A 10,022-nucleotide genomic window follows, 5' to 3' on the forward strand; every position below is an offset into this window, starting at 1 on the left:
CAAGAAAAAGAATATGTAAAATGCTGGTACAACAAAAGTTGTAGGGAGTTAAAAGACAAAAGAGACAAAGCCTGGACCAGATGGGAAAAAGACAGAAGACCTGAAAAATGGAAAATATATACTGGTTATAGAAATGAATATGTACAAAAGTGCAGAGAGGAAAAAAGAAAATATGAAAAAGATGTTATAGAAAAGTGTAAAGATCAACCAAAACTATTCTACAGATTTGTAAACAATAAACTGAAAAACAAACAAGACTTGGAGAAATTAAGACAAGGAGGAGTTGAATACACTGAGGAAATGGAAATGGTAGAAATTATGAACAAACATTTTAAATCAGTGTTTACAAGGGAAAATATACAACCTGAAGAGATTGAGTGGAAAGAAAAAGTCCCCCCTATGGAAGAAATAGAAGTAACAAAGAATGAAATATTGACACACTTGGGTAATTTTGATGTCAGAAAATCGCATGGGCCAGATGAAATAGCAAACTGGATTCTGAAAGAATGCAGGAATGAACTGGCAGACAAAATACATAGCATAATAAGCAGTTCCTTAAAAGAAGGAAAAGTTCCAGAAGATTGGAAAAAAGCAAATATAGTACCTATATATAAAGGAGGAAATAAAGAAGAACCTACCAACTATAGACCAGTCTCTCTAACAAGTACAATAGCAAAAATTTGTGAAAGAATTATCAAAAGTAGATGGGTAAAATACTTGGAAAAAAACAACGTACTAAATCCAAGGCAATTTGGATTCAGACAAGGACGGTCATGCGTCACCAATTTAATATGTTTCTATTCAAGGCTAATAGATATAATACAAGAAAGAGATGGATGGGCTGATTGTGCATTTCTAGACCTAAAAAAAGCTTTTGACAAAGTACCTGTCAGAACTTTACACCTCGGTAGGAGTTGACCAAATATTAATTTCAATACACAAGTTAAATTTCTCCGGCAGCTTCACTGACCTACGAGGGTTCTACATAAACATTTAAAATTTTGTGTGGGTACTTCTTTCTGTATAGCGTGGTACATAAGTTAATGTCGGAGAGCGGGGCCAATCAAACAAGTTTGATTTCAATCTAATAATTAGCGAACAGTCACTCACACCAATAATTAATAATTACATATATTCACACATAACAACCCATCAATCTCTCACACCAATAATTAATGATACAATTTTATGTATACATACAAATTACCAATGCAATCTAGTAACTAGTTTAGATTTCAATTTCACTCGACTGCTTGGTACAGCGAATCTCACCGGCGGGCGAGAACAACCAGCTCTTCACAATATCCACAGTGTTCATAACGTTCAAAGTTCAAATGTTCACAAATTACGAAATACAATATCACAACTGGCAGATAACTGTTATAAGAGTCAATACTTCAAACTTCTTGAAGCCGCGAGTATCTGTAATACTCCGAATTTGCACGGGCGACACCTATCACTGAGGGGGGGGGGGGATTCACTCGCCAAGTCGAGCGATGAAGCGAGTTGACTGGTCCAGCCTGCAGCTCCTTGCCGACCGTACTTCTTCCACCGGTCCAAGCTCACCCAGACGATTCGATATAGAACGAAGTCTCAATGGTGATATGGAGATACGCCGGCTAGACCGTACTCTTGCTCCAGTAGTCCCGACTTCCACCGGCTTTGTCGATTCTTCACTGTCCATTCTGCGATTCTCCCTTCCTCTACCCTTCGCGTTTCGGAGTTTGAGTTTCGAAGTTTCGGAGTTTTGAAGCTTCAGAGTTTCCAAGTCTTGGCATTTGAAGCTTCAGAGTTTCGAACTGCAATTACGCAAATTGGTGATACTCTCGCAAACCACTTAGTTTCTTCAAAAATTACTGTAATTGATATAATAGTTAAACAGTTGTTTGTATGTATAATTCAGCCAAATTTTACAAGTCACAAGTGATCTGTGACAGTACCACATAAGAAGTTGCTTAAGAAATTAGAATATGAAGGAGGAATACAAGGTAAATTGCTAAATTGGATGGAAGACTTTTTGCAAGAAAGAAAAATGAGAGTAGTGATAAGAGATCAGCACTCAAAATGGAATGAAGTAATAAGCGGTGTCCCGCAGGGAACAGTTCTGGCCCCAATAATGTTTGCTATATATATTAATGATATGGATGAAGGAATTGAAAGCTATATGAGCTTCTTTGCAGATGATGCAAAACTACTGAAAAGAGTGAAAACTGAAGATTGTGAATCACTACAGAGAGATCTAAATAAAGTACAAGAATGGAGTAGGAAGTGGGAGATGGAGTTCAATACAAAAAAGTGTAGTATAATGGAATTTGGAAAAAGCAAAAACAGAATAACAGGATCATATAATTTGGGAGAAGAAGGAATAAAAAAAGTAGAAAATGAGAAGGACCTGGGAGTCATTGTTATGAATAATATGTCACCTGAGAAACATATAAATAAGATTTTTGGAGAAACTTATAATTTAATAAGAACAATCAAAGTGGCATTTACATACCTGGATGAAGAAATGGTGAGGAAAATCCTAATCACCCTGATAAGACCAAGATTGGAATATGCAGCAACGATATGGTCACCAAGTACAAAAAAATGTATAAAAAAACTTGAAAGAATACAAAGAGCAATCACAAAACTGGCACCAACACTCTCAAAACTATCATATGAAGAGAGACTACAAAAACTTAAACTACAGACACTAGAGCAAAGAAGAGAGAGAGGAGATTTGATAGCTATTTACAGAATCATGAAAGGCATAGAAATTACTGATAGAGAGAATCTGATAAAATGGGATGACAGAAATACAAGAGGACACGGAAAGAAAATAAAAAAAGACAGCTATAGAAGAGATTTGAAAAAGAACAGCTTTCCTCACAGAGTAATAGACAGTTGGAACAAGTTAGATGAGAAAGTGGTGTGTGCAAAAACAATACATGAATTTAAAAATAGTTTAGATAAAATGAGATATGAAGACGGGACCCCACGAGCATAGCTCCCCTTCCCGTAAAATACAACTAGGTACAACTAGGTAAATACATGAACGCGCACACACACACACATATATATGTATTCATATATACAGTATATATATAGTATATATATATATATATATATAATACCGATAACCTAATGAAAAGGTGTCAGTAATTGTATCATGACACCCAATATTGAACATATTTGAGTTGCACATACTAATGGAAATGGATATACATTGTTAGTTTCCTCCTCTGGTAGCTTAGAAGGGCTAGATGGTGGCCACACTGCAATCTGGCTAGGTGGACTCTGTCTTTTCAAGGGAGAGAAGATTCAGATGAATGGACATGAAGGGGTCTGGCACGCAACAATATATTGTCTTTTAGTCAGTTTATTGATGGAGCAGTGAGCAATATCTTAGTATGTGTGGATGTTCTGCTATGTAGTGCGGTGGGTGTGCTGTGTTTCTTAAAGGTTTAAAAGATGGCCAAAGGTTTAATAAGGAGACAAAATAAAAATATACAATTTTTATACCTTTTATTGTGGGAAAATATCACAACCAACAAACTTTGTATCCATGACTTGATTCCTGGTAGTGACAGGTACTGATGGTATGACCTGCATGACAACTCCAGATGGATGACGAAGTAAGGTCTTGTTAATGTACACCAAGAGCACCACTAAATACTCTGACAAGTACCTGCCAGACGGACATCAAAGGGATAACGGTCTCCCTGCTGCCCATCTTCACAACATGTCACCATCATCACCTCCATCTAGAGGTGCAACTCCAATGGACAGACACTTTCCAGACTAGGTCCAAGATCTCTTATCAATTTCAACTTCAACATTTCACTCCAGTGAGTGCTCTCCTCCTACAAGTCCGTAACACAGAAAATGTCACACACTACAACAACACAACAGTCCAAAGTTTCTTCTCACACAGAGAGATGGGAAGGCCCCAGGACTGTTGCCAGTGATTGTGGTGCTGCAACTTTCCAGTCAGTAAAACTTGAGGTAACAGTTGTTCTTGTTGTTATTATTCCATACTTGTCAAACTTCCATTTCTGAGCCAAAACAGTGTGATACTTAGTCTCATACATCCATAATTTATGGAATTCTTATACAAGAGTGTTTATTCTAATTATAAAATAACACCCTCTTCAATGTAAGCTATTATGTGCAGCCAGATTCCACTGTGCAGTGACCATATGTACCTCCTTTGCTATTATACATACATGCCAAAAGGCCTTCTCCCCCTTATGCCAAGCCAAGCATACACCCACCCTAAAACCTTGGTAAAAGATGGTGTCAAAATCACTGCTTCCAGTGTTACAAATATATCTGATAAAGAGTTCTGTCTTGAAATATTGCCAAAATAAGGACAATATCATCTGGTGTCATCCATTTGTAGATAAAGATGCCACACAACAGTAGCCAAACTTTGGAATCCAGCTGTACAGTGGTCTTATAACAACTGATAAATAAAATTACCTCACCCTTGAAATTCACCTTGTTAAGATGTGCACTTTTTGGGAATAAGGCATTAATGACATGTATAAAAGTTTTTTAAATACTCATCACTATATATTAATGAACTACAACAACTCTTATCACATACAGATGTAGTTACCTTTCCTTGTCATAAAAAAGAATAGAAAGTAGGATATATTGAGAGAACTTCAGCAATTTAAACTATTCCTGGTTTAAACAACATCATCAAACCCACAAGGAAGTAAACTTGCAATTCTCCTTATACTTTTAGCAGAGTCAGTACTTCTGCTCTGCATTGCACTTGGCCTCCTGAGTATTAATGATGAACCAAAAATTCCAATTACATTCAATTTAGATTATATAGAGTTAGGTACAATTGTAAATAATTTTCCAATTTTCTTTAAACAAAGTAAAACTGGGGATCTATGGGCAAGCAACATATATCTAACAAAATATATTTTTTTGTGACAATTTTGGTGATGAGGTTTTTTACTCTTAAAAAGAAAAGAAAAACTGTAAACTGTTATGTTCATTCAGAATGCTGAATACTGTTTTTGATTAGAATAGTGAAAATATACAATATAATAGTGATAAAAATATACAAAGCCTCATTATTGCACCATGGCAAGTATAAATATTAACCCATTTATTTTAAGCCCCATCCACATAAGCAATGCTTGCATACACAAGTTAGAAATTCATTGTGTGATAGATTCTACCTTCATCCATAATAAAACAAATTTCTCACTTGTGTCTACAGGCACTGCATGCTCATGTGGATAGAGCTTGAGGGAGTATATACATTTATTATTTTCAATTTATTTATTTATTTTTCTTCCTCCAGGCAAAAATTTGATAATTTACTCAGTTGTGGGATGAAATTAGGACAAAAAGGGATTCTTAATAGATAAAGAACCCCTCCACCCCCTAAACCTGTCCTTTTGTCCTAAGTTCACCCATGAACTAAGTAACATCATCTGGTCTTAGCCTGAACAAATACCTATGAAGTACATCAACTTAAGGAAAGAATTACTTTCTAAAATAACAAAAATACATGATGTACGCTTTGTCCTACACATACAGACATACACATGCACACATCTCATGGCGCTGTGGTTAGAGCTCTGGCCTGCCACTACGGAGGTCCGGGTTCGACTCTCGCCCGGGGCTGAAATAATATCAGTATCGCAGCGCTGAGGGGTGTTACTCCAACTCTCGTGGGCGGGGAGTTGGGGGTGTGTGTGTGTGCAAGGTCATAGCATTACCCATAGATCGGACCTACGAGCTCTGAGCTCTCTTCCAGGAGGGAAATAGCTATCGATCACGAGTCCAACACGTGATCCAAAGACCAAGTGAAAAAGTGAATACACACACACAAAGCATCCACAAGTTTTGAAAACAATAACAACACTTATTTTCAACAACATCACCACATATAAAGACAAAAACGAGTAATAAAATTCAGGGAATCTGCTGGTATTTGCAATAAAAAGTACATCGTCTATGGATAATTCATCCCTTAACCAGAATATCTTCAGTTACAAGCACTCCATATTGGTGACAAATCTGTTAACTTCCATATATCCTTTTCCACCTAGACCACAGCACAAAAACAAGTTATTCTAAACACCCTTTCCTTTCTTAGACAATAGCTTTCATGTTAACTTAAAACACTCCAGTTTGAAATATATCACCTCTACTGATGGCTGTTGTCGGCTTTCTCAGGAGACTCCGAGGCTGAAAAAATACTGTAGGCTACTTTTTCTCCTACACAGGAGATGGACACATTAACACACACACACACCAACTTCATACACATTAATTACTATTCAATGCCCTTCCTATCTCAGCACCTCCTAAAATCAACCCGTACTAAAGACATGAATGCATCAGTATCTACATACATAATACTAAGGGCTTTTTTCCCCTTTAAAGGGAGGTAGCCAAAGTCAAAAGGCATAATTCCACTCCCACCCATTCTATCCCCACCCACTCCACTCCCATTCACAAACCCATCAGTATCAGTATCCACCTAGTAAATTCCACTTGAAAACAGTTACAGCACTTTTTTATTTTCTTTTTAATGGGACTTGGCATAAAATACCATTACTGAACAGACAAGACTAATAAGCATTCAAACTGAACAAACTCTTCACACAAGACATTTGTTACAATATATGGTGGTCCAGGGAAATGGATGTCAAAAATAATGGTCTCCCTGCCACCTGCCTTCATATCCCATTGATACCTTCACCTCCATCTGGAAGTGTAGCTCCAAAGGGCGCTCTGTCTCCAGACCAATCTTAAAAGCTCTATCAACTTTGATTACCGTTTCTCAACATTCTCACATGAGGGGAGCTGACAATCGGTAACTGCTCCCCACCTCATGATAACAGGCAACAGACCCACAAAAAAGAAAAAGAAAAGAAAATCAATAAATAAATAATAAATAAATATATAAAAAAATAAATAAATAAATAAATAAATAAAATAAAGAAATTAAAAAATTACATCAGTCTATTTCTTCTCAGATCTATGGGAAAGCCCAAAGCTCACTCTTTACTACAGTAGGTTTCCAGTCAGTGAAACCCAAGGCAATAATTATCATCATTATTCTCAATTCCCTATGAAATAGTAAGGAAACAAGTAAAACTCAAAAGATTAAATATTCTGCTGTACAGGTTTGACTAGTTTTTCCTCCATCTTCCCTTAAACAAAATGGCTTCATGCTATCCTTCTTTCCACCTTCCTACTTCATAAAAGAATACTAATAGCATATTTCAATCTATTTCATATAATATTTCAAGGTATTGTGCAATTATACCCTGAGCAACTTAATTCTTTTTCAACAGTCATATCATTTTGTTCTATAAATGTTGTCACATGAACCTGTAAAAAATATACAATATTGTCATAACCATCTTCAGCAAATACCCTCACCCTCTTTCCTTAAAAAGAGACAACAAACAATTCACTGCACAGCTGTTGACAGCCTTATACCACAGGTGCAGTCATGAGAAACCCTACAGTTCATAAAGATCATGAAAATATAGCCATTATGCTTAACACGCACACTTTTTCAATATTCAATCCCACAAGAGTCTGCTGTTACTTGTCCAAAATACAAAGAAGTCCTTCCCCAGGTGCCAAAGTGACATTCTTAAAGATAAGGTAACCCTCCTTATCATGGGATGACACTGCAACAGCTCCACCATAGTAAAGGTGAGATATATCCGCATCCAGCAGCTGTGGACTTAGATTAGAGATGACAGCATACTGGTGACGCCGTGGGTAGAAACGGTCAAGTACTACCAGGCCATCTCTTGCAATCCTCATCTGTATAAATACATACACAACACATATTAGCATTGGTTTGCCTAGGCATACTGATGACTATTTCTCATGGTCTCAGTTATGTTGTAAATAAAAGTGTATTCTTCATGAAACTAGATATAACCACCACAGAGTACTTTGTATTACACTGTCCTACATTCACTCTTTCTAGATAGCAACACAAAATTGATTGATTGAGCTACATAATCACTTCATTGAGTCACTTATAGGCTGAACTGGTGGCCACAGATCTCCTGGAAGAGAACTAAAGCATCCGAGTGATTCATCTGGAGATATGAATAAAATCTGTAGGTTAAAAAGAGGCCAATTATGTGTAATATCAGTTTCCATAACAAAGGTTCTTACCTTGTAATTTGTTGATTTTGTTGGGTGATAATCACCTTCATAGTTAAAGATCCCATTAACATATATTGGAACCTGTAAAATAAAATCAATTAAACCTCTCTACATAAAACTAACTTTTAAAATAAATCTAGATTTTGGTATACATGTATTATACAATGACCAACACATCTTTTGGTGAATAATATCCGAGACTAAGGTTCAGTGCTGCTAAACTATTAAAAAACAAGCATCTCACTTGGATAGACAAGGGGTAAAGTAGGTGGATAGGATAAATGATGTTATAAGAGCACACAGTGAGGATACTAAACAAGTCAAAATGTATGAATGACAGCTGCAGAGGAATGCATGGACAAAAAAATGACCTACTCCTTAAGAGGGATGCATTAGGGATGAAGAGTTATGCTGGAAAAGAGGTGAGGTGCAATTTTTGCATGGTTTAACCAGAAAAAAGTAAAATGGATGCATATGACAGAAGCAAAAAGAGTGGGGAGGATTTTACTTTTATGACCATCCAACTTGCTTTGTGGGTGGTGGTTGATTGACTAGAGGAACATAACTAGAAAAGCACCTTTTCTTGCCGGAGTCTTATCATCTGCCTAACTGGTTCTATTGTGTGGTTGTGATTGTAGACATTGTTAAAATCCCATCCAGGACTAAGGCTTTTCCATGGATCTGTAGTGCTAAAGCCTGCAAATTTTTGGTCTGTCCACTGCATAATTGAAGTCCAGTTATGTGGCTGAAATATAAACCATAGGAATTAAAACCAATGTTAAATGACACTTTAACAGGAAAAAAATATATATTCATTCTAATTCCTAGATACATGAATAAATGAGTTACTCTGTAAAAAGATGTTCCCTTGCACCACCTAACTTCAAAGCAATTTCTTACCTCCACTTTCCCTTGCTTAGGGCCATGGAGGTTGATTTCATCTCCATAATGAACAGAGACAGTGCCAGGCAAAGTCAAGAGAAATATGGTAGCCCCAATGGAGCTATAGTGTTGTGCACCAGGACTCGAGTGGCCAGCAGCCAAAGTAGCAACATGCCAGTTGATCCATGGGAAAGACTGGTGGGCATCCCAAGCCACCACAGACTGGATCCGTTCTGGAAGCTTTTCAATGCCACTCATGTCCAGTGGGGCATCGATCAAGTCCACGATTGTGATGAGGCGATCCAGATGAGGGAATTCAAACTCACGCATCTTCTCCAAAAACCCTACAGGTACCTGAATCACATATATACATTATTTTCTATAATTCATCATATAAATGTACATAAACATTAAATCTAGTGAACAAACTATGAGGTAATACATTGCTCAATACAGTAGAAGCCCGATTTAACGAACTAATTCAGCCAAGGTCCAGTCCGCTAAAGTGAATTTTCCGTTAAATTGAGCGAGTGAGCGTTGGTGTAACAGTGTTGCCAGAGCAGATTGTAAAAATAATACGTACCTAAAAATTCCCTACTGTACACACACACACTTACAGTATATATATTATTGTAAGTGAATTATAGGCAGCACAATCGTGAATTGCAAACGAACAGCAATGTGCAGTACTTTGTTGCAACGTGTGTGTGTGTGTGTGTATTTACCTAGTTGTATTTTACGGGAAGGGGAGCTATGCTCGTGGGGTCCCGTCTTCATATCTCATTTTATCTAAACTATTTTTAAATTCATGTATTGTTTTTGCACACACCACTTTCTCATCTAACTTGTTCCAACTGTCTATTACTCTGTGAGGAAAGCTGTTCTTTTTCAAATCTCTTCTATAGCTGTCTTTTTTTATTTTCTTTCCGTGTCCTCTTGTATTTCTGTCATCCCATTTTATCAGATTCTCTCTATCAGTAATTTCT

At 36.9% G+C, this 10,022-nt stretch overlaps 1 protein-coding gene across 2 annotated transcripts; it reads right to left on the minus strand.

The window, feature by feature from the left end:
• Window positions 1-3,493: 3,493 nt before the first annotated feature.
• Window positions 3,494-9,608, minus strand: LOC143022810 (trehalose synthase/amylase TreS-like). Of its 2 annotated transcripts, none has more exons than XM_076181187.1 (5): window positions 9,055-9,608; window positions 8,732-8,899; window positions 8,164-8,235; window positions 5,839-7,800; window positions 3,494-5,565 (listed from the first exon to the last, which is right to left on the minus strand). In XM_076181187.1, the coding sequence occupies exons 1-4, from the start codon at window positions 9,364-9,366 to the stop codon at window positions 7,573-7,575; spliced, it is 780 nt and encodes a 259-aa protein (XP_076037302.1). In that variant the 5' UTR covers window positions 9,367-9,608; the 3' UTR covers window positions 3,494-5,565; window positions 5,839-7,572. The 2 variants fall into 2 exon arrangements, with proteins under 2 accessions (XP_076037302.1, XP_076037303.1); XM_076181188.1 differs by having other exon boundaries at window positions 5,833-7,800.
• Between the last annotated feature and the right edge of the window lie 414 nt (window positions 9,609-10,022).

The sequence above is a fragment of the Oratosquilla oratoria genome, unplaced genomic scaffold, assembly GCF_046742065.1.
Source record: "Oratosquilla oratoria isolate Oo_2021 unplaced genomic scaffold, ASM4674206v1 SCAFFOLD185, whole genome shotgun sequence".
NCBI lineage: Eukaryota > Metazoa > Arthropoda > Malacostraca > Stomatopoda > Squillidae > Oratosquilla > Oratosquilla oratoria.

Excerpts from the sequence above, each read along its gene's own strand:
- LOC143022810 (XM_076181187.1), bottom strand. The coding sequence starts at position 9,366 with ATGCGTGAGTTTGAATTCCCTCATCTGGATCGCCTCATCACAATCGTG. Across the intron at positions 8,236-8,731 it reads TAAGACTCCGGCAAGAAAAG|GTTCCAATATATGTTAATGG; the intron begins GTGCTTTTCTAG and ends TTTATTTTACAG. Across the intron at positions 7,801-8,163 it reads CAAAATCAACAAATTACAAG|ATGAGGATTGCAAGAGATGG; the intron begins GTAAGAACCTTT and ends GTATTTATACAG.